This window comes from Halictus rubicundus, chromosome 5 (genome assembly GCF_050948215.1).
Source record: "Halictus rubicundus isolate RS-2024b chromosome 5, iyHalRubi1_principal, whole genome shotgun sequence".
In the NCBI taxonomy this organism is placed as follows: domain Eukaryota; kingdom Metazoa; phylum Arthropoda; class Insecta; order Hymenoptera; family Halictidae; genus Halictus; species Halictus rubicundus.
In genome coordinates, this window is record NC_135153.1 from 11011939 (window position 1) to 11036359 (window position 24421).

General features: G+C 40.4%; 6 protein-coding genes across 8 annotated transcripts; 3 read left to right on the plus strand and 3 right to left on the minus strand.

Moving 5' to 3' along the window:
- Window positions 1-1486: 1486 nt before the first annotated feature.
- On the minus strand, window positions 1487-12425 carry LOC143354351 (serine/threonine-protein phosphatase 2A 56 kDa regulatory subunit gamma isoform). Of its 3 annotated transcripts, none has more exons than XM_076788368.1 (9): window positions 12241-12425; window positions 11543-11605; window positions 8855-9029; window positions 6056-6258; window positions 5592-5986; window positions 5187-5520; window positions 4899-5117; window positions 4596-4826; window positions 1487-4501 (listed from the first exon to the last, which is right to left on the minus strand). In XM_076788368.1, the coding sequence occupies exons 1-9, from the start codon at window positions 12268-12270 to the stop codon at window positions 4352-4354; spliced, it is 1800 nt and encodes a 599-aa protein (XP_076644483.1). In that variant the 5' UTR covers window positions 12271-12425; the 3' UTR covers window positions 1487-4351. The 3 variants fall into 3 exon arrangements, with proteins under 3 accessions (XP_076644483.1, XP_076644485.1, XP_076644486.1); XM_076788370.1 differs by lacking the exon at window positions 12241-12425 and adding an exon at window positions 11773-11931; XM_076788371.1 differs by lacking the exons at window positions 8855-9029; window positions 11543-11605; window positions 12241-12425 and adding exons at window positions 6730-7231; window positions 7439-8053.
- A 1458-nt stretch (window positions 12426-13883) lies between these two features.
- On the plus strand, window positions 13884-15624 carry Zpr1 (zinc finger protein Zpr1). The gene is made up of 4 exons (XM_076788373.1): window positions 13884-14028; window positions 14110-14276; window positions 14341-15016; window positions 15089-15624. Exons 2-4 carry the CDS (start codon window positions 14154-14156, stop codon window positions 15622-15624), a joined length of 1335 nt encoding a protein of 444 aa, XP_076644488.1. The 5' UTR covers window positions 13884-14028; window positions 14110-14153.
- A 184-nt stretch (window positions 15625-15808) lies between these two features.
- On the minus strand, window positions 15809-17963 carry LOC143354365 (dynein axonemal light chain 1). The gene is made up of 2 exons (XM_076788396.1): window positions 16267-17963; window positions 15809-16202 (listed from the first exon to the last, which is right to left on the minus strand). The coding sequence occupies exons 1-2, from the start codon at window positions 16299-16301 to the stop codon at window positions 15809-15811; spliced, it is 429 nt and encodes a 142-aa protein (XP_076644511.1). The 5' UTR covers window positions 16302-17963.
- Window positions 17500-18044, plus strand: LOC143354366 (sideroflexin-2-like). Its single transcript, XM_076788397.1, has 3 exons — window positions 17500-17741; window positions 17813-17860; window positions 17939-18044. Exons 1-3 carry the CDS (start codon window positions 17500-17502, stop codon window positions 18042-18044), a joined length of 396 nt encoding a protein of 131 aa, XP_076644512.1.
- A 46-nt stretch (window positions 18045-18090) lies between these two features.
- Window positions 18091-19764, minus strand: Tfb4 (transcription factor B4). Its single transcript, XM_076788389.1, has 6 exons — window positions 19442-19764; window positions 18867-19363; window positions 18665-18787; window positions 18441-18576; window positions 18324-18360; window positions 18091-18237 (listed from the first exon to the last, which is right to left on the minus strand). The coding sequence occupies exons 1-6, from the start codon at window positions 19449-19451 to the stop codon at window positions 18162-18164; spliced, it is 879 nt and encodes a 292-aa protein (XP_076644504.1). The 5' UTR covers window positions 19452-19764; the 3' UTR covers window positions 18091-18161.
- A 334-nt stretch (window positions 19765-20098) lies between these two features.
- Mdh2 (malate dehydrogenase 2) lies at window positions 20099-22605 on the plus strand. The gene is made up of 5 exons (XM_076788383.1): window positions 20099-20260; window positions 20973-21188; window positions 21354-21626; window positions 21707-22036; window positions 22123-22605. Exons 1-5 carry the CDS (start codon window positions 20186-20188, stop codon window positions 22249-22251), a joined length of 1023 nt encoding a protein of 340 aa, XP_076644498.1. The 5' UTR covers window positions 20099-20185; the 3' UTR covers window positions 22252-22605.
- Window positions 22606-24421: the final 1816 nt, after the last annotated feature.

The following is a 24421-nucleotide window of genomic DNA, read 5'->3' on the forward strand; positions in this document are numbered from 1 at the left end:
GCGTTCCGTTACGTAACACCGCGATTGTGCGCGCGACGCACAGAGTGATTGAATTCCCTCAGACGATGTTAGAAATATCGATTCACAGGCTACATATTCCACCGGGAACCTGGAGAGGCAGGGTACACCAATTATGAGCCCAGCTACATCCATTAATTAGCTTAATGTCAGGCACTTAAGCTACCTACGGAGTGCTCATGTTCTGCTGATTTAGTTTTCCTCACCGTTTCCTGTTGATATCAACGTTCCGTTATTATGAAATATTGCTTGCATCGAATCTTGACGGAAACAGCAGGACAAAAAAAAAACAATTATAGAAATTATAGAGGCGTAGACACCTCGCTTTCCTTCCTTTCTCGACACGTTACCCTTCCCACTCCTAGTCCTGTCCCTTACAAAATTTTACAAACCGAAGATAGTAGAATCGAACGGTTGAGGTACTAGAATATAGTTAATTAATTAACCGTCAAATACGTACAAGAATAAGGTAAGTTGATTGAATAGAAAATTTACGAATGAATGAAGTGACAAGTAGAATGCAAACATCGGCTGGAATCGTGTCTCTTGTAAAATTTGAATTTAGCGCCATTCGATCTAATGATCAAATCTGAAGACGCGAAAGTAGAAAAACGTAATTATTTCGGGAACCAGAACCTCAGAACTACTGTTTTTGGTCTCAAAATGTTCGTAATGGTCCTGTACATCGATTCTGTGTCTCAGATTACTATAAATACTGCTAATTATGGTTTTTGCAAAAATATCCTTGCGACGGACACTGGAGCACACTCGCCATCTTGCGGTAAACCCTCATACTAAATCGTCTAAATATCCAGAATTTATGGCCCGGAAAAACACGAAATACGTAAAAATTAGCGGAAATAAAAATATTCCAAGGGCACCGAATTGTCCAGGAGAATCTTCTGCACCGATATCATCCAAAAAATCTGGCTAGGATCGCATAATGAATAAACAATTAACAAAATAGTTCATCCAACTTCAAACAGCAATTAGTTATTTATTATACAATTCCAACTGGATTGTTTACATTGTATCGATGCAGGAGATTCTCCAGAACAATTCTGTGCTTCTGGGATATTTTTATTTGGATTAATTTTACCGTATTTCATGCTTTTCCGGACCGTGCATTGTGGATATTTAGACGATTTAGTACGGGGTTTACCGCTAGACTGCGAGTGCGCTCCAGTGCCCGTCGTAAGGATATTTTTGAAAAAACCATAATTAGCCAATCTGAGATATAGAATCCAGCGGTGCGCTGGATCATTACGAACATTTTGAGACCAAAGACGCTAGTTTTGAGGTTCTGGTTCCCGAAATAATTACGTCTTTCTGTTTTTGCGTCTGAAGGTCTACAAGTTTGAGCGTTGGCAGTGCATCGAATGGCGCCAAATTCAAATTGTACGAAGAACATGTGTCTCACGAGATATTTGCATAGTATAAAAATGTATTGTATTGAATAAAAGACGGGTTAAAGTTTTCGCCGTTTGATATAGTTATTTATTTATTATAAAATTATGCTTCCAACAAATTGTAAAGGAATATATGCATGCATGGAATCGAATCGATCGGACAGACGATCATTAAAAAAATTTTTGCAATCGAACATTGATACACAGCTCTGTGTTCTGTTATAATTAGTATTTCTAGGTTTGAAGCAAATCGCTGTACACGCGGACATTTCCTCTTTTGTGATCTACAATGATCTCGTAAACTTTACGTAAGGAAGAACCGAGATTTTCTATAAGATTCAAGCTGCCTAATAATTTGTTTTCCTATCAATATCTTTGCTCCTCCTTGCGTAAAGCGTATTCGGCTGTTTTCTTACTCCATTCTTCTTTTAATCTACAAAGTACTTAATTATTGGCTGTTCCGTTGTCATCATAAAAAGTGTAGAACAATCGATCAAACTTACTTGAGGTAACGATGTTTACGGACGAAAGTAAATTGTCATTTTACATTTTGTATAATACAGCCCTGATACTACGTACAAATGAAAATTCGAAAAGCAAATAATACGTACTCATTCATCGTTGAACGAGTAACAGTCTTCAGATGTTTCGAGCGCGCCAGTTTAATGACGTGTCCCTTTTGATATTACTGTATATATGTACGAATTTGAGGAATTTCAAAAAAATATCACATAATACGCGCGAAAGCATAAACGCAATAAAGAGACAATTGCTCAAAGAATGCGTCTCTACCTATCTACTTTCTTCCAATTAATTTCAACGATTGGAGAAGCCAATGTAATCCCGATGATTCTGCAATACGTAATTCCATCAAATTTTCGCCACGGCAAAAGGAATATTTAGCGGTTCGTTTGAAATTATAACCTGTTCGTATGTAAATGTTTTTTTTTTTTACTAAAAATACTTTTATTACCAAATGCTCCTTAAGATACAGTGATACGATTCAAGGGGAATTTCATCGAGATTACACCGAGCCTCGTAACAAACTTGGTTATTGACAAGAATACTCGGTATCGTTGATGGTTTTTTTCGTAACAAAAACAGCGATTCTCCTTCCTCAGGGACGATTACATAGTAAATAGTTTTTTTTTTATATTTATCTCATTTGGTTTCAATTTTCGTTATTTTAATAGTACGTGCTAATCGTTCATCTATGCTCAACAAGTTCATCCCTTACACAATGTTTAACATAACAGCCTGCCAGCAGCGCAAAAGATTAAAGATAGTTCTTTTTCACTTAGATTCGCCTTTTTCTTGCAACTTCGTACGCTTCTTTAATCTTTGAGTTTCTTATTTTCTTCTTCTCTTTCTTTTTTTTTTCTCTTTTTATTTTATGTCAGCGATGAAACAGTAATTATAACTTCTTTCTTCATTTTCTCCGATTAACCGCGAGACTGACGAGGAAACGACGCAACGGTTTATGCAAGCATTCTTGGGAAATAATCGTAGCGTCAATTGTACCGTTTCGGTAACGTCACGTTTTTATCTCGTTGCTTTCTCTCTCTCTCTCTCTCTCTCTCTCTCTCTCTCTCTCTTTCTCTCTTTCATTTTCTTTATTAACGATCCTTAATTATAGGCCTCTGGCAGAGGCGATTCTTGCGAATGCGTTCCACAGGCATCTAGGCACGACAGATATAAAAGTAGTACGTTCAGGAATACTCAGATTCATAACAATCGATATTCTAAAATAGTGCTATCACGTTCATCTAACTCTAAAAAACGATGTCACTTGTTTCTGTCTTTTTTCATTGTTTTTTTTTCTCTCTCTGCGTATTTTCTATTTATATTTGGCTCATTCCGCTGCTAAATTACGAGCTGTTAGCGTTGAAGCAACTATGTATCACTTGTTACTTTATGTCTGCCATTTTTCATTTCTTTCGTTTTATTTGCGTTATCAGTGGAAACCTCGCGTCAGAAGTGTAGCGCCTCAAAACTTGCATACTAAAATCCATTTTTCTTTGCTTTTCTCTTCTTTAATCGTTATTACAACATCAAGCACGCGGCCATTCTGTTCTGACCTCTTTCGCGTTCGTATAAAATTTGTTTATTTAGAGTATGTATATAGAGTGTTCGATAAACCATAAATTCCTACGATATGAAGAAAATCTCCTGCCAAGCGCAAGACAACATTCGAACACGATTTCTTAATGAATATGATTGGCGGTCAGTCGATCGATCGTTTTCGTTTCGATCTTAGAGACGACACTCGCGAGGACTGCCTTCTTATTGTCAGCGATAGACTTCCTCATACGTAAGAAATCTACAGTTTATAAAATACTCTGTATACGCATACATACTTAGGACCCTTATTCGCTAGATTGTATTTTCTCGTGTATATATGCGCGTGTATGTGATTATTTGTGTGTGCGTGTGTATGTGTGTGTGTCATGATTTTTCTTTTATAGTGAGTACCTACACGTAACGTTTTTTGTTGCAGTTCTCGCGCGATTCCTTATGTAGATCGTTTCGAAGAGTATATAGGAAGTTATCAACTTTTTTATCGTTTTCATCTTGTAGATTGCTACAGACACATTGTTACATCTTCCGAAAGTGCTGGGTGCAATGAGAGAAAGCTTTTTTTCTTGTTACCGTAATGGTAAAGAGACAATTAGCATACATCTTGACAGTTTCGATACAAGGGGGAATATTACAACAGTGTCTCACCTCTATACGATCGAGTCCGAGATCGAGATCGAGATCGGAATCGTAATCGGAATCGTAATCGGAATCAGAATCGGAATCGGAATCGGAATGGGAATCGGAAGCGGGATCGTCACCACGTTTCGTTTTCTCTTCGAAAAAAGCTAACTCCCAATATCACTGCAACAGAAGAGGGGGTACATGGGAAGAGATTGCGGTAGAGACTAGCAATTATTGGGATCCGGTGGCGTGACGAGGTACTCATCTGCGCGTTTGTGATCGGACAATGCCCGCATTGTGTGCGTATCTTGGGGTAAGTCGCTTTTCCTTCGCAGAAGTTGCTTGGTTTTATTGATATTCGTCATCTTCTTTGCCTGTAACCGATCGAAAGGAAACATTAAAATTCGCATTACAATACACATCGTCAACTGAATCGCGAGAGTTTTCACGAGACAAATCAAATTGTACCTCGTTCGCTTTTGCCTCTATCTTCTCCAATGTGAGCGGTGTCTGATCGGTATCGCCATCTTCGTCGGGCGGAGGACTATCTAATTGTTGCTGTGATATCGAGAGGTTCGCAGCGGTGTTCGTCAAACCTTTGACAGCCGCGTTATAATTCGGATGTCTCATCGCCAGAGCTTCGACGCGCATCCACGCTTCGTCTCTTTCTTTCATAAGCTTCCTTTCCTTTTGACGATCCTGACAAACAGTACGCAATCGGATTACAACATCGGTTTCTGCCAGTTGTTCGTTCAACAGGGAACTACGTACCTGATAATACTGTTGGATACAATCGTCGAATACTTTGTGATTCATCTCCATAAAGAGTTTCAACGCGTTGTAGATTAAACCATGAATGCTTTTGTTCCAGTGATTCCGGGAATTCTTATAGAATGCCGGATACATAATCGACAATATCACCGTGTAATTGTCTGATATCAAAGACATTATGTATTCGTTGTTCCAGTAGTAAAGAGCCCTTTCTGCCACCTGGAGGAAGACGACGCGTTAAAACGATAGGAACAAAGAACGAATCTCGTACCACATATGCATTTATACCTGAAAGTGGGAAGACGAAACGCATCTCGCCAACTGTCTGAACAGCGGGTCCATGACTTTTTGGAATTCGGCAGGCTCGATCACGTCCAAAATTTCCTCGAGTTCGTTCAAGAACATCACTTCTTTCGGGGAATGTGTCTTCGGCCAGAACTTGAGTAAACTTCTAATAACAGGCTCGGTCAACGATGGATCCTTCTCCAGGAATTGAACAACGCAGTACGCTAATTGCGGATGATAGACGGACAGTGATTTGGCTTTGTGCAAAGGTAAAAGCACCTTTAATAAAAAAATTTTATGTTCCTCCTTCAGTGGTAAAGCGAAACCGTTGATTATACTGAAAAAAAAAACAAGATGAGTTTGAAAGGTGTCCTCGACGAAAGGTAAATGGTAAGGGCGAAGAGTTACCTTCCCAAGATCTCTAGGAGTTCGGCGATCCCGTTATGATGCTCGGTTTCATATATAAATCGATAAAAAACATTGTTTATTTGTTTCCTGATGTACGCCCTAAGTCCTAAAAACTTTCCGTAGATCCTATGAAGCGTGGTCTTCAGGAGATCCCTTTCACGCGGATCCTCCGAATCGAACAACTCCAAAAGTTGCAGGACAAATTTCTGATCTATGTATCGTCTCGCGATCGAAGGCTGGAAATCTTGTGACTCGAGCAGTCGAAGGAAAAACTCGTAAACCAACTGCAAGTGCGGCCAAGCTGCCTCCAGATTCGGTTCATCCTCCTCCGGGTCGAACTCGGCGCCGTTCGGATTCGATGACGGAGGAAGCGTACGGAAGAGGTTCACTGCAAACTAGAAACTATACCGATTACAAATAATTCCTTCTTATCGGTCGAGGATGATCGAGTACCCTCGTCTTACCATGTTCACCGCTTCGGGGTATATGGCCTCTGTGATCACGTTTCTGTTCTTGGCAACGTAATCGACCATCTCGTACAAGGCGGTACGTTTCACTTCCTTCCATTTTAAGTCCGATAAAGGGTCAGACTCGAAATCAAAGAGAACGCAACATTGTCGCAGTTTCTGTATAAAAAGTTCCTCCCGTTCGTTCCCTTGTTGCGTTTCTAAAACGAGGAAAAGAAGAAAACGGTATTCATATGGACAGACAGAACGAACGAAAGATCAATGTCAACTCGTACACAATTCATACAGTATACATGACATGTATATACAAGTTGGCAAGAAAATACTCATTGGACCGTGTAAAGAAAACTCCTTAGCAAATTGAAACCATCGCATAAAACCTATAGATTTAGTTTGATTCTTTTACGAGCCGCCGCGCCGCTTCGTTTCTCTTTCTCTTTTCCGGTTCCTTTTACAGTTCTTTAACACCCTAATCCTATTAATAGTTAATACTCTGGTGTCTCTCTTTCATATTTTCTCTCTCTCTCTCTCTCACACACACTCTCTCTCTCCCACTCACACAGACATACACGAGTTCTCCACAGACACCATGTATGCGTACCTGTAACAATTATGATTACTTAAAGATTGCTAGGTTGAACGAGGAAGGCAGTCTTCCGAAGATTCGTTACCGATTAGTAGAGGTCGTAGCGGCTGATAATGCGAAGTAAAGTTGGGCAAGTAAGATTTATTCGGTTCCCGCGAGAGGACCGTGGCTAAGGCGAGTCCTTGATGAAAGCTCGGGCTTTTCGGCAAGCTGCCGGGTGCGAAGGGATATCCGTCCACGTGAACCATTCTGCTCTGCGATAGGCTATCGAAACCCTCGAAAATTCTCGGCCGCCTCGCCTAATCTATTCCAGCGGGAAGCGTAATAATGTTTTCCAGGAAAACGGCTAGACTTACCACTCCCCGGGACTGCTATATCACTGGGGGAAAATAGTGGAGAACAACCGATATGTATTAATAAAGCGATTATAGATGTCCCCTAGCTGTTACAGATCAAGCCTCGACTCCTACACCAAATAATCTGATTTAGCTATGTCGACGCGCTGGTGCGCTTACTTATACTATCGTTAGCGTATCTTCACGTTTGTTTACGTACGAGACCTGCAGATGTAGTCAACACGTTGTAATCTGTAACATGAGCATTGCAGTCAAACAACAAATCACATTTGTTCTTGTTATCGGAAAAATTATGCTTTAGTCGATACAATTCAAGTTGAAATAAAATATATTTGGCTCGATTACAATAATCAAATCAAATAATGTGTTTTAGCGTCAATTACTATTTTCGATTTCGACGAAAAAAAAAAAAAGACTGCTTGGTTGATCTCCACTGACCTTTCTCACTATTAGTGGCAGTATGCATACGCAGATACGGAACAGACAAGTTAGGGGAGCAGGCAGACCGTTCTGGAAGTGGTAAGTTGCGGGTCTAGACCCGGAAGGCATTATTGCACTCGAGTATACGCACCGGCCTTCCTTCTTTACATAGCAATCTGTTGCTTCGATATCGCCGACAGTTTTTTCGAGCGAGAACTGGCTATATCTTGGTTTCGGTCGCGTTGGTAGGCCTCGCGCGACGATTTATGCCGGCACGATCGACAGAACCGTCATCCTGACAAGCCCCGGAGGATCGTGGTACCGCGAGCAATTCAAATTGGCAAAATGCCGCCGATGTCGGAGGCCGTTCGAACAACGAACGACTGTTTACGTTAGAAAACTAGGAATCGCCAGGCAGGAGCGGGAGCGCATGCCCGAACACCACCGCACCTTACAATCGATACACGCGTTGACGTAGGTTACTTCGCAATTCTTCCGCGAGCAAAATTCAAAAGGCGGCGTTCATTCGTCGATTCGATTCCCGATGATAACCGACGAAATAATCCTGCGATCGATCACGGCGCAATTTTCATCCGACCAAGTTCTTTGTGACCGCGCGGAAACTCCTCGCCAAGGGAGTTTCCCTTTTCATATATTTAAAAGCCAGTGTTGCAAACTTTAACAGAAATAAACGTACAGATTTATGGAACGTTTATCACTAGATCGTGGTGCCGCTTAAAATTAAAATTACACGGACAAGCTTTTTAATTCGCAACCGGAACACCGACGGTTAGATGCTGCTTTTTGTACACAATTTCTGCAATCCAATCCATTCCTCTCGCCAAAACATCGATATTCGTCGCAATGCGTTCGATAGATTTATTACTAGACTGCGAATTCAAAGCGTTCTTAGTTTCTTTTCATTCGCACGAACATTCTCACAGTTTTTTTTTGTTCGATTTTCTTTTTAATTATTACGTCGAGTAATGTAACCGAATAAAATAATGCGATGAGATTGTTTAACGATATGGACGCAGAATGTGCTGCACTCTCTAAGTTGCGTGAAGCAGCGGTAGACAACGACACGCACCTACCCTCGTTAGACTCATTAAGTATATTGCGGTTTATTCTTAGCAAGGACAGAGCGACGACGAGGATTACTACTCCCATTTTGGTCGACTATTACCTTAATCAATCATTCTGCGGTAATAATTGCCGAGGAAAGATTCAAAAACCTACAACGATTTACTCGGAATTTCTTAGAATCTTCGTTTCGTTTTTCGATGAAAATGATCCATAGATTGAACATTATTGTTTGAACATTGTGTTTGGCGCTCAATTTTTGAAAATGGAGACACCGTTTCGAATTACTTAGAGTGCTTCCAATTTCGAATTCTACATATAGTAACACGTCAATTGATCCTGGTAACTTACCAGACAGAAGCGGTAACTTTTGAAGTTCTCGATTTTTTGAAATATTGAATCTTGAGCTACTCTGTCGCTTGTCCTTCTTTATCACAGGGCCGCCCGGCTGGTATTTGATTTTGTTGATCAACGTCGGCGGTGGTGGTGCAGTTGTCGCAGGTGGTCCTCCTGCTACCTTGATAGCCTGGAATAACGCATTGAAAGCTTCACTAATAACGTAGCGGAACGAATTGTTCAAATTCGAAGAGCTCCGATAGAAATGTAAATTTGCTCAGCAAAGTCCCTGACACGATACATGCATGAACATTGTAGACCCAACTTTATCCACCCTTATGTTAGACAATCGACAATCCTATAAAAGAACACCGGTCGTACAATTTCAAGCCGATATCAATGCATTGTTTTGCAGTTGCTCCAAACTTCGATTAATTATTGAAATAAATGACTTTCATATGTCTGTACATATGTATGTATGTATGTATGTGTGGGTGTGCTTGTATGTATGTATGCATGTGTGCTTGTATGTATGTTTATATGTATATATGTATGTATGCCGATCTATGAGTAATCTTTATTACATTGGATACAATTCTTCCGACGTCGCGTTAATGCCTGGATTCCTTGAGAGAAGTTTTGTAGGTGATCTTGAAACCGTTTACGCACTGTGTTGATCTTGACCCTTGATCTGAAGTGATGTCCATTCAGAGCATCTTCTAGCAGCCAAAAAAGATGATAGTTACTTGACAGTATGTTTGACAAACGTACAGGCTAAAGTAACGTTTTTATAGATTAGTCTGCTAGAGCTACATCAATCTTGCTTACTAAAGAACACCTGCATTTCATCGAATGAGAACATTCGTACGGATGCGCAAGAATGACTTCAACACCAATCACAAAACTTCTTCTCGAGGAACCTAGCTGTCAATGTATTCGAGAGCATAGTTGGTCGAGGAAGCGTATCGTATAATAATGATAGATATTAAAATGATGAATTTCTTTTCTACTATGGACGACTTAATGCTAAACATTTCCTTAAACTTTTCTACCCCTCCGCACATATTTCCGTAAGGTATTTTTGTGATTGCTTGAATATTCTTGTAAATACATGCACATTGTTTAGTTGCTACTTTGTTCGAGTCTCTTACTACTCAGCTACTTACAAAAAACTGTAGCTTACAATTCAACTGGAATTTATAACTCATAGGTGATACTACATGTATAAATTGTACGATATATATACACATACAATAAATGTATACAATATAAATATATGCGAATTTATGCAATCGTAATAATTCTATGCTGAAAGTAAATAGTTTGCCGACTTCTAGATCGCTCGTAAACAATTCGTTACAACGAAAAATTAATTTTCGCGGTGATTATGAATATTATTATCGACCGTGGTAAATGGTTCACCGATTAGTCGACGTTATCAACGATCGATAATCAAATTCGATGCGCTTTGAAGATTCCCACAGGCTATACGGGCCGTTCGTATATTTAATTTATTTATAAATTCAGTTTATAAATAAAACGATTTTGTCACTAATCCATTGGTTCCTGGTTCATTTCTTATCTATCCTGTTAGCCGTTAACGGTATAAAACATTCGATTCGTTTCGAGTGTTGTAATTATAGGCTCGTATCACATGTGCGCACAACAGGACAAATACCAAGCAATGACAATGTGACAATATGTATATCTCACCGGAAAAAAAATACCAAACAAATAGGTATGTTCTAAAGATTGCGATCGATTTAGACACTGCGTTTCAATTGTTCGAATTAACGAATCTATATCTCGATATTATTATCTACGATCGTAACGATCATGCAATCAAATGAAAATCAACAAATATTTAATAACCTGTATGACCTTGGCAAATCAAAGGAATGTACTTTGCAATCGCAAGAAATATATGTATAAAGAATTACCCCGTTTTAAGTAACACCCTATACATAGATACGCTGATTCCATTCATACCAGGCATGGAACTTTGATCACATGTTAACCATATTTTTTCTAATCAAGATAACCGTGTAAACCGTGTTAACAATGTAATCGCGTTGTTGTACCGTGAAGAAAATTGATCCGAAAACAGCGAGCGGAAAATGAAAAAATAATTATTTCGACTCGTACTCTGTTCGGTCCACACATCGTTTTCTATTTATCAACTAAAGTTCAGGGCACGTTCAAGCGCCACCTGTGCCTGTGCCAGCAACATTTTTTCTTTCAAAGGAAACTGCAAAACCGTTTCAGAGAAGTCGAAATGTCCTACAACGATTGTCAACGGACAGTCGCGTTGCAAAACGATAAAACTCATATCGCGGAATGTCTGTATGTAGATGTGTGCGTGGATCCAGGTTGCACGCGTGGTTGCACGCCTCCGACAAACGTAAACGTTTCAGGTGAGCCGAAGATGGACACCTAGAAGGATCGTTTTTCCGGAGAGGAGTTCAAGAACCGTTTTGGAGATGGCAAACGATCGACGCGAGACGCTCGATCGTGTTTGCGAACGAGACGTTGCGTCGGGCCACGTAAATAAATGTATGTAGCAGGAACGAAGCGGGATTATCGTGGTCGTGAATCAACGATAACAGGAGTGTCTTCAGGATTCTCGATGCTCGAGCGAAGTCGAGTCACGTCGGTGATTTACACGGAATGGGGGGGAACGTAGAATAGACGATATAACCTCACCTCATCACCTGTCTCGCCATCCTTGCCGTTCTTTCCCTTGTCCTTGCCGATCTTCGACGCATCCTAGAACAAAACGAGGAGAGTATTCACCACTTGCACGAGCTCGCGATGCCACGACGGCAACCACGACGGTTCACAATTTCCACGACGCGGGCCACCGCTCGCGAAGACGAAACTCTCGGCTCGCGCGATGTCACGAACGGAAACGATAATTAGTGGATTCGATGTACCATAGTGTCCGGCCCTTCGGAACGTTCGTCCGTGAAAACGTGCTTGCGAAACAGAAATCACGCTACACCCTTCGGTGTCTCAGCTACCGGGGTTGTTTCCCCGAACTCTCTTTACTCTCCCTTCTTCTCCCTTTCTCTCCTACTATGCCCCTGTCATCGTCTCTCACTCCCTCTCTCTCTCTCTTTCTCCCTCTCCCTCGCGCGCTCTCTTTCTCTCTATCTTTCTAGTACTCGCTCAGTCACTCTCGTTCTATTTACAGATATATACGTATATTTCTCCCTCTCTCTCTTTCTGTCTACGAACCGCGCGCGTGCCCGCGATATCTCCTCGTTACTCGTTACTCGTTGCAAAGGAACCGTTGTATACGTGTGCACCGACCGCGTAAGGAGAGGCACGCAAGATCAAACCGAAATTCAGAGCCGGACAAGATCGGCGGACATGCAACGGTTGCAACGATGCACACGAACCTTCTCTTTCTTGGACTGCCGGCTCGACATATTGCTCCCTCGGTCCCGAATAACGGGTACGCGCGATCGACCAGAACGACGAGCGGGTTAACACACTTCGAAAATACGTAGCAACGCATCGATCACAGCGGCCACCGAGAAGCCGACACGAGACACTCATTCGTGGCGGCCATTGGCTATGCTCGGCGATTGAACCTTTCGACCGGCGATTCGCGCCACTCGGCCATTCAACATTACAGCCGACGATTTTCCACTAGCTTCCCAGAAGACGCACCGAGGCTTCTCGAATGGGTACTTGAGTTCACCCGCTAAAGTATCATTCGTTATAATCGGTATCGGTTGTAGATCTGTATAGGTAATCGTTGTGGATTCTGTGTCACTGCGAACATTAGTTGTTACTCAATACTTGTCAACATTACGATATCGAACCCAACGATTTCATGGCACAGCTGAGCTATGTTCTGCGATAACACAGACTGTAGCGTAAGTATAGGCTGACAGTTGAGCGCCAGCTCAGATCGGCTATGTTCGCGCAAAATCTTTGCCAAGTATTCTCAAGCTGTACGCTGCAGCGACGCAACTAACAAAAGAATCGCACGAGCGAAAACGCAGTTGCGTAATTTAATTTATTCGACGATATATAATATCGTTGTACGATATTTAGAGTCCGCGTGTTCGTTAATTGAGCGGTATCGATAGTTGAATTAATAAACTAGTAAAATTACGTTTTAATTGGTTTATTGATCAACTTTAACGCGAAGAGAAAAATGTACGTGATACGCGCGAGGTATGTACAGAAAGAATGAATGATGAAAAACAAAAAATAATAAAAATGAAAAGTTAAATTAATTGCTTATGTTTTAAATTCCCTCGGCAACATCAGACAAGAAAAGAGAAGGGGAAAGCAAGAAGGCCGCGATTAGGGTGCATCCTCAATTGCAACCAATGGAAAAGGAACTACCGCGGAGGTCGCGATTAGGGTGCATCCTCAATTGCAACCAATGGAAAAGGAACTAGTGGTGGGCATTATCGACTAATTACTATTTAGTTACTACATATTATCGAATATTTAGTCGATAGTTTTTAGTCGACTGAAATTTCGTTTTAGTGGTTACGTCTAGATTGCGGGCTATAGTCTATGCCTACATCACATATATAGTTTATATCGCATAAATAGCAATAACATTTTAACATCTAATATGAATTAAAGTATTGAAATATCTATTACATATTTCATTACTTGCATATTTACACGTCCTGTCATAATCATGTATTTCTAACCTTTTCGTTTCATCGTGTGACACTGACATTTGAAATTTCAAGATGGCGACGTGTAAAACAGTCGACTGAAAATAGTAACCCAACCACTACTATGTAAATTCAGTCGATAGTTTAAAAAATCAGTCGACTGAAAATAGTAGTTGGCTACTATCGATTTAGTCGATGGTGCCCATCACTAGTTGCCGCTTAGATCTATGAATGCGTCGTTGACGATCGGAGCATCGATATTTTTCCACTAGAGGACTGTTTACTGTGAGGACTAGTTACTTTTTCGCATCGATGCGCGGTCATTTAATTACTAGAGGTTTCTTGTTCTGTGCTAGGAACTACACGATATCTGAATACATGTACGATAAAGATACACGATAATACGATCACATACGATACACTGAACACCATAGAGCTCGTCGAAGTTTCTGGCACGTGTGAAACTGCAATATTTTGATTATTATGTTTTCGAACAAAACGGGTGATGGTGATTTTAGCTTCCAAACTCTCGTTGCGCAGGTAGAAATTGTGTACAAAATGAAAGTATAAAACGCGTGTATAAACGAAAACCGATGTTTTAACTTGGTTTTTTGAAAATAGATTTGTATCACGGATCAGGTACACGAAATATATATAACCTAAAAATGGCGGAAAATCAAAAAGTGATCGGGGTGAAAACGAAACCGTTGTTTCGTAATTTGACGGCAGACGATCCGGAACCAGAAATTACTGAGATTGAGAGTCTCTGCTTAAGTTGCGGACAAAATGTAATTTACTTTCATTCATTACTGTACTCTTTTCCATCGTATAACCAAAATGTTCTTCACACAGGGTGTCACTAGATTATTGTTGACAAAAATTCCACACTACAAAGACATTGTGGTGATGTCATTCGATTGCGAGCATTGTGGCTATCAGAACAACGAGATACAAAACAGTGGAAAGATTCAAGACAAAGGGATCAGAATAACGTTGCAAGTCGCAACACCTAGAGACTTGAATCGCCAGGTCATCAAGTCCGATTACACCAGCGTGAAGATTCCATCGCTAGATTTTGAAATTCCATCCAGATCGCAGAAAGGAGAAATTACAACGATCGAGGGTATATTACAGAAAACCATTGCTGGATTGGAACAAGACCAACCAGTCAGAAGAAAAGAATATCCAGACTCGGCTGTTAAAATCGATCAGTTCCTGGACAAATTGAGAAAGTTGAGATCACTGGACGAACCTTTCACTATTGTTTTCGAGGACATATCAGGAGAGTTTCACATAGAGAATCCAAACGCACCCTTGAAGGATGAACAGTGTGCTGTTGTGAGATTTAGGAGAACAACAGAGCAAGATCACGTTTTAGGCATGTACCATGAAAATTCGGACAATGTTTTACTGAAACCTATAAAGGAAGGAGAGTATACGTTGGAAGAAATCGAGGGCGAAGTTCTTTCGTTTGGAACAAATTGTCCAGAATGTAATTGCCCGTGCGAAACTAACATGAAAATGACAAGTATCCTTTTTTTTCCGATATTAATTTTTTCATTTACTATTATTTAATTATCCTTAATCGACTATTATTTAGATATTCCACATTTTAAGGAAGTAGTGATTATGGCAACAGTCTGCGAATCTTGCGGCCACAGAACAAACGAAGTTAAAAGCGGTGGAGGTATCGAGCCCCGAGGGGTAAAAATAGAAGTGACCGTTGCGGGAAAAGAAGATTTTAGTCGCGATCTATTAAAATCAGAGACCTGTTACATGGAAATACCAGAACTGGAGCTGGAAATCGGTCCTGCCGCTTTAGGAGGGCGATTCACCACCGTCGAAGGTATTTTAATGGCGGTCAAGGATCAGTTGTCCACGTCAACAGCATTCACCGGCGATACCAGCGATCCGGAAACCGTCAAGAAAATGGAAATGTTCCTGTCGCAGTTGGACCAAGTGTTAGAAGGAAAAAGAGAGATAACGTTGATATTAGATGATGCTGCTGGCAACAGCTACATACAGAGTCTGTCGGACGATGGACTCGACTCTGGTTTGAAAATTACCAAGTACGAAAGAAGTTTTGAACAGAACGAAGAACTCGGTCTGAACGACATGAAAGTTGAGAACTACTGATCACTCGCTGTGGAATAATGTATCATAATTGGAGAAAAGAAATGTATCATAAATGTATACTGTGTTGTGTAAATACACGTTGTGCAATCTTATTGCGAGATTTTTAACAAAACTCGACTTTTTATTAACCATCTAGAATCATGATCGAATCAAGACCTGATCGAACGTTATAACTTCAAAATATTTAAACGATCGGTATAGCGTCCAGTTTCTTTAATTTGGGCAGTCTTTTGATCACTTGAGAACGCCAAAATTCTACGTCCATGTTTTCGCAGATAGGATTGTTGATAAACAATAAATCCTCGAGGTGCGGAATTTCTTGCAACCGACCGAACTCAGCCCAGTCCTTTACCAAATTGTTGGACATGTAAAGGACTTTGAGGGCTTTCAGAACACTCACACCCTTAATTTTCTCGATTTGATTGTAAGATATCCATAATTCTTCTAAATGTTCTCCCACGGCTTCTAGACCGGAAAATGTTTTAATGTAGTTACGTCCGATAGATAAAATTCTCAAGTTCTTCAAGGAATTGATACCGCTGATCTTCTCTATCATGTTCGTGGAGAGAGATAATTTCCTAAAGTACAGAACATTTTTGCAACTTTATCAAGGAACTCTATATTAAATAAAGAAATACTAACTCTACAGATGTTAGTGCCGCTAAGTTGTTGTCCATTTTTTCAATAGGAGGCCACTGAAAGGACAAGTTGATGTCCTTCTGTTCGCTGGCTGTTAAACCAGTTTTTTCCTCCCACCGTTGGATGGCTTCTTTACAAGTTGTTGCTTTTGCCTGTAGTAAACATTATTTAAGAAGTACAAAGAGATGAAAAATGTACCTTATTTAAGGAAAACAATTACCATAATTGATAGAACTAGTTCAGATCTGGGATTTGCTAAAATAGATACTTGCTGTCACTTGTGTCACACCATTGAGTTATAAACAATATGTGATCACAGTAAACAACAGTTAACTTCACAATGTGAACAAACTTGATAAAACTCATGTGTTAAAATCGGCAATATGCATATGCATTTAATAACTACAGTTATGAACACGGATTTTTTGTCCTATCTGTTTGATAATGGATCCCGACAAGATTGAAATTGATCAACCGTTGTGGGACCAGTCTACCTACATCGGTAGATGGAAACACTATGCCTTCATTTCCGATTCTCGCATTATTTTCGAGCCCACGAAAAGATTACTGGAGGCGAAACAGTTCTGCGAAGATTATAAGTAACTAAACTACAATCTGTGAATAGTGCGCTAAACTTTAAACTGAATTGCGCGTATTGCATAGAAATGGCAAAGTTCCTCCTGGTACTACAAAGAAGGATGTTATATACGCGAAAAAGCTCAGAGACAGTTCATTTCACCCGGATGATGGTCATTTGATGAATAAACTTGGCAGAATGTGCTTCCAGTTACCTGTGAACGTTTTGCTCACGACAGCGATGTTAACATTTTACAAGTAAACTATTCAGAGCACCATTTTCATCATTTAAATCGAATAAGTTTATCCTTCATGGTATGCATGCATTAGAAGTACAACTGCCATTGTGATGTGTCAAACGGTTAACCAGATGCATAACGCCATTCTAAATTATACCAATCGAAATGCGTTGGGTGACCAAAATTCTGAAGAGAAAAGCTCAACCAGAATAGCGTTCTTCTGTGCAGTTGTAGCCAGTTCTATCGTAGCTGTTGGTTGCAAAAAGCTGTTGCACCGAAGGAGACCGACCATTGAAGTTGGTTTCTTGTTATAGCTTCACCGCATGGCACCTTTCTTCACGACTCTTAAACTTTATTTGCCTTTTAGAGATGCGTACCCTTTTTCGCAGTTGCAGCTGGTCACGTAACAAATCTACCGCTGATGCGTCAGAGAGAAATTTCAAAGGGTACTCCACTGTTCACAGAAGGTACACAAGAGCCCTTTATGAAATCCCGAGTAGCAGCAGTGAAAGCCATTTCCGAGTGTTTGATCACGAGAATAGCAACGTGCGTGCCATGCTTGCTCTTCATTCCAATAATCACGCACACAATTAAGCCATACTGTTTTTACCAGCGCAGACAGTGGATAATATATCCGCTCGAGGCCGTCTTCTGTGCAATCGGGTAACTCTCGTTTGTGTCGAACTTCCAATTGCATTCACTTGTTCTTCATTAAAATATTTTCCCATCAACAGATGCTTGTTCGCGATTCCTTCGTGTCTCGCAATTTTTCCTCGTTACAAGTAAGTTCCTCGTTACACCGATACTAATCGAATTTTTGGATATTAAGCGTTCGAGAGTAACATTTTTGAATCGTTAAGCTCAATGAATCCAGAATGGCTGAGGATGTACGAACCCGAGTACAAAGAGTTCCAAGAGAAAGTCGAAGAAAATGTGGACAAAATCTACTACTATAAAGGGCTATAACTTCGTAGCCAAGATATTAACGAATAGCTTTGATTTGTACGCGATGTATGGTGAGAAAATATGTATTATTTAGATAAAAAATTTCTATGGCTAAAAAATTACAATTTAAATACATCATCAATGAACTATATCTACATTCTTCTTTTTTTTTTTCATTTTCATAGGTATAGGTCCTGGCATTTTGAATACTGTGCTGCAAGAGAATGGTAAAACATACAAATTACATTTCCGTATTGGTAATATAAATAATTCTGATGTTAGCTCTATTCAAACACTTACTGACAAGTTGTGCATATTGGACTAAACTTGCAGAATACTGTAAACAAAACAAGGAATCAATGTACTATAATTATTCACATTAGAAACATTTATACGATATTGTTGAATTTTGTTTACTTGATAAACATATAGAGCACACATAGCCAATGTCTATTAATTCTTGATGGCAGAAGCATGCTGCTCTGTAGTCCACTTTCACCGGTGGAGGCAGTACTAGCTTTGACCTAATATTCGGATCTGGCAGGAATATCCACTAAGCAGACAAAACAAATATTTTCTTCTTAAATAATAAAATAGTAATGATATGTATACATAGCAGAAATAAACAATGTTTCCTTTACCAGCAAATATTGTAATAATCCGCCTAAATGGGGAACTTTTAAATAATTTCCACTGGTTATATCGCAACCTTGTTGAAGTAAAGTTAATTCCTGATCTAGACTGCAAACATCCAATATTATTCCCTGCATGTTTGAATGGAAAATCATTAGCTACATATTCAATTGTATACCATATATGCTAACGAGCAGTTCAGTGACAAACCATCTTTTGAGCTGTGAAAAATATATTCATATAGTTCATGTATTGAGTGGCCGAGTCGTTGCTAGCTGTGATCACAAGTATTCTGGAATACAATTTTTGACCAGCAATCTTTTCTCTCTCCAATCTTGCTACGTAACAGAGCGCCATGGTCAATGCCCCTGATAATAGGCTTTCACTATTCAACGGCTTGTCCATGGAAATCTCATTGATTACATGTTGCAATTGTTGCCTTATAGTACGCTCTACCATGGTAAACTTCTCATACTGTCCGTCGATTTGTCGAATTTCCGAAGGTTTCTCGCACGGATATAAAAACCTTGCCCCATGACTGTGACACGCTATTATGGCCAGTTGATTATTAGACGACTGCATCAAGTGTGCATTGGCGAAAACGATAGTAGAGTCCAAGCATTGCGTCAACACTTTTGTCTCTTGTTTCACTATTCTCTGCACTGGATTCACGTCCAATACAATTGTTAATAAGCTTGTTTCTATTTCTGAAGCAAATACGATATTTCAACGTTTTTGTGCGATGCAAACCGTCGTTGATTTCAGGTTAAATAGTCTGAACTTACCGCTTGTCATTTTGGATTAACCAGATTAACTTAACTATTGTGTCCAGCGATTATAAACACTTTTCTCTAACAACATATTTCAATGATTCATATCAAACCCCTTCCGAAATATTTAAATGAACGAACACACGACCATGTTACATACAAACAACGCCGTACGCCGTACACCAATAATACGCGTTGGATGTTGGATTCATTCAACCAGAATCGCCAACAGAATCGTAAATAAATTATATTCCAGGACTATTGGTATTAAGTACAGAAACAAAAGCATTTGTAATTTATAATGCGTCGTCAAGCTTTTTATCTTATTTCATGAATACACACGTAATATTGTGTTGTTATTATACATGCAAATATAATATTGACAGTGATTATGTACATTCGCAATTTTCAATGAACACTATCCGATAAGTGAAGTATGTTAAAGTGATAATCCGTCTTCGAGCGCGACAGAGGAAAAAACTCGAAAAAACACGATCATATTTTTTAATTTGACTTTCTTTGAAAGTTCCCGCCCGATATAATGTGATCGGTCGGGGACGTGCGCAAGTAAATCATGCGAAAACGCGCATGGTTGCACACGTATTTTGCAGCGAGTTGCTAGCCGATTGGCTGAAGGGAAACGGAGCGAACGTGTGGAATATCATTGAGGTCATCAGGGTGTCTTTGAAAGGTTATCGAACGTCGTCATCTCGAACTTGAAATCCGTCACATTACTACCCGGAGTGCCACTGCCTGAACATGTTGCCACGAATCCTGAAACCCACGTTGTCCGTCGCCCAACAGGGAGCGAAGGGGCTCTCGACCAGCGTCAGAGTAAGTCCCGCAGAGATTTACAGATTTATAAACACTGCCCCGGTCAGCGAAATAGTTGTCATTATCCACGAGCAATTTGCATGCTACATTTTTACACGAGGAATAAATCATTCGAGAGACTTGGGACCTTCACTTTTTGCAGCTGGTTGCTTATCTTTGCGGCTATATAAATACTTCATAGTTATGCAACCACTTTTAAGTCTCACGGCAAGAATGATTTGTAAAAAATGAAATTACTGTAACGTCTCGATATGTGTGTAAAAAATATGTGCACGATACGCGTGAAAAATGTATCCCCCCTACAACAGTGTATACCCCCCTCTTGAGAAGTGTAACACTACTTTTCGGGATTAGATATATATCGGATCGACAATACTAATCCAATGATAAAGCTTTGTGTTTTTTAATGAAATATTTTATTTTTTATTTTATTTATTTTGTGACATTTTTCTGATTAAAATGACACCGAACACGGTATCATTTGAATCAAGACGTTACCGCGAGTTTAGTATCTTCCGAACCCAATTAAATCGATATTATACAAATAGCATTGACGGTAATGCGATTGGATGCTATCCGACACGGTTCTTGAAGTTACTGGTGTCCGCATCCGACTAAGCACGGAGTATGTACTCGAAAAAGTAAACCATCAGGATGTCCTAATGGTACAAAAACGCATTCGAACCGCACTAATTCCTATTTTACATTTCAGCGCGATGCCAAGGTCGCAGTCATGGGCGCCAGCGGTGGAATCGGTCAGCCGTTATCGCTGCTCTTGAAACAGTCTCCTCTGGTTACCGAATTATCTTTATTCGACATCGTGAACACACCAGGTGTCGCTGCCGATCTTTCGCATATAGATACAAAGGCCAAAGTAAAGGGATACACTGGACCTAATGAGCTGAAGGAATCGGTCAAAGGAGCTCAAGTATGTTTCCCAATTGCCAAGCTACAATGTTACAGATAGTAGCATCGTCTACTGTAGCTATCGAATTCTTTGCAGCTTCAAGATCATTATGTATATATATATATGTATACATGTACCTATGTATATAATTATATAAGATCCTTATTCGTAACTGTATTCGTATAGGTAGTCATCATACCTGCTGGTGTACCGCGTAAACCAGGAATGACCAGAGACGATCTTTTCAATACGAACGCGTCTATAGTACGAGATCTTGCTCAGGCCGTGGCTGAGGTGGCCCCGAAGGCTCTAATCGCGATTATTTCGAATCCAGTTAACAGCACAGTCCCTATTGCCTGCGAAGTGTTGCAAAAGGCTGGCGTCTTCGACCCTAAAAGGGTATTCGGCGTAACCACGTTGGACATCGTTAGGTCAAATGCATTTATTGCTGAGGCGAAAGTTAGTTTGACGCATGCGTATATCTATACGATAAAGTTCAACGATTAAGATTTTGGTATCTAATCCGCGATGTTTTTCAGGGTCTTGATCCACAGAAGACTAACGTGCCGGTTATCGGAGGGCACAGTGGTATCACCATTATTCCGCTTATCTCGCAGTGCAAGCCGTCGGTCTCGTTCCCCGAGGACCAACTGAAAGCTCTCACTCTCAGAATTCAGGAAGCGGGTACCGAGGTTGTCAAGGCAAAGGCGGGTACAGGCTCTGCCACGTTGTCGATGGCATACGCTGGTGCTCGATTCGGTTTGTCGCTGGTGAAAGCGCTCAACGGAGAACAGGGTATCGTCGAGTGTGCTTACGTTAGGTCTGATGTCACAGAGTCGAAATACTTCTCGACGCCTATACTTTTGGGCGTAAGTAGAGAATTAATTGAAGAACCGAAGCCCGAATTTTGTACAGGAAATATATGTATGTAAACTCGATTCGTGTTCGCTTTCAGAAAGGCGGAGTTGAAAAGAATCTTGGCCTCGGCACTCTCAGCAGCTACGAGAAGAAGCTGTTGGACGAGGCTATTCCCGAACTCAAGAAGAACATTCAGAAAGGAGAGGATTTCGTGAACAAGAAATGAATGCCGATGATCAGGGAACTAGATAGAGGCGTGGTTGGTCGTAAACAGGAAGGAATCGACGATTATCAGTATTCGTTGGAACAGTTCTCGCGTTGTACGCGAATCATTGTGTCGAAAGGTGAATCTTTTCAACATGCCAATCAATAGATGAACCTGTCTCGTACACTGTATAAAACAGATCGAATATTCACTTTCGTCGCGAATTAGTAAACGACCGTCCCGAAAGGCAAACGGTTTTATCACGATACGAACAATACTCATAGGCCTCAATTAAAAGAAGAAAACGATGTTGAATCATGAAATTTGATGTAGAAAATTTGAAATAAAACAATCTTCGAATATAGAAAGAATAAACATTATTTTTGCTATATTACCTTTGTCGTTGTTTTTACAAGTTGACATCTTACATTGTGGGGGATGACAGGGCTTGGAAACTGTTAGAACACTAGTAGCATTTATGGTTGGCCAACAGTATATCCAACAGTTGGGAGTTAATTGGGATATATAGTTAGTGTTTTTGCCTACAAACTCTCAAAATAGGGCTTACGTTTTATTGCGTGCAGCCTTGGAATTTATTTATTTCTTTAAGTGTTTCCATTTTAGTTTTTGTAGTTATAGTTTAATTGCCGACGCGTGCGGATAGAGATGCTGTGTTCACTGTGGTCGCTGCGTTCGCTGCCTTCACTAAAGAGATCAGTAGGAAGTTGACTGAAAACGAGATAATGATGCAGGAGTTGAACGATGGAGGATACGGTGATCGTAAAACAAAAACACACTGAAGAATTTAGGGTAAATCGCGAGGTTCGGTCCCACTCGCCCCCGCTAATTGGAGCATTATATACGCGGTGGCCTAAAAATTCTAACGAAACCGCTCGAACCTTAGGACCCACGCGAACAATCGACGTTTACATTTTGTTGTCTGACTGATTGTTTAATGCCAACATCTCGACAATGCCAATTTGACGTGCTTAAGTGGCGAATCCTCGAGAGGAACGCTGTATGATCCATACGCTTATTAGAGCGACACAATTTTCAGTCGCGAGTTAATTGTTTCTCAGCCTTCGTTGCCAGTCAACCGGACACTCGAGGGAGTTATTTAAAAATCTCAAGGTAAACTTTGCCACCAGCGCAGGCTAACGTGACATAAAGAGGGTTCGTACGTTACGCAGACTCGAGTTTAGGGGGCGAAACCACCCTCGTAGTACATACAGGGTGTCCCAAAAATATTGTACTACCTTGAATGGAGTGATTCTTGAAGTCACATGAAGTAACTTTTTCCTTTGTGAAGAAGTTCTCTGCTGCTTTGTTAAAAGGTAATTAACGCAAAACATGATCCAATCAGAGGGCGGGTACAGAGGACGAATTCCGGCTCGGCGAAAGGTCCCGCTGAGCGTAGCGTGGGCATTGACTGAGCCTCTGAGACTCTGATTGGTCCGTGTTTTTCGTTAATAACTCCTTTACAAAGCCGTGGAGAACATTATCGCAACGGAAAAAGTTACTGCAAAAGACCTCGGGAATGACCCCATTCAAGGAAGTAGAACATTTTTGGGCCACCCTGTATATTGTTCAACAACTACTTTGCCTTTCGGCAAGTAATAGGAGGTTCTTAACAGTTTTCATGAACCGAAAGCAAATATTGAAGTGGGGTTTGTACCGTCGTTCCTGACGGTATTTAGAGCGTAAAAATTTACAGGAATCACCAACTGGTAATCAGCGATATAGCCTGCTACAATTCTTATAAATAATGATCCCAAACGATTTATTCGATTATGTTACTTCGCTCATCCTGGCAGATAATGAGTTATCTTTGAGTCAATGACTAAACTGCGGACGTTCGAAAGATTTTTTCTGCTCAGAATTCGATGGTGTTCGTGTGAAATCGTATCGGATATTATCGAAATTGAATTATACCGAGTTCTTCTTTTACAGCATCCGCAACCAGTCAATGAATCTTGCATTTTCTCTCCGTGTTTCTGCGTCTCCTATGACGATAGAGTGTATCGTAGGTTCTTCTGTGGTTTCCACCTGAAACTATATGTTGATGAATAATTAAAGGAGGATGTTTGTGTTTCAGGAGAATAGAAAGAATACTGTACCAGGACCAAGACTATCATAGTCACAGTAGACATGTTACGCGCATGTCAGACGCAGAAGGGTCGGCCAATCTCCC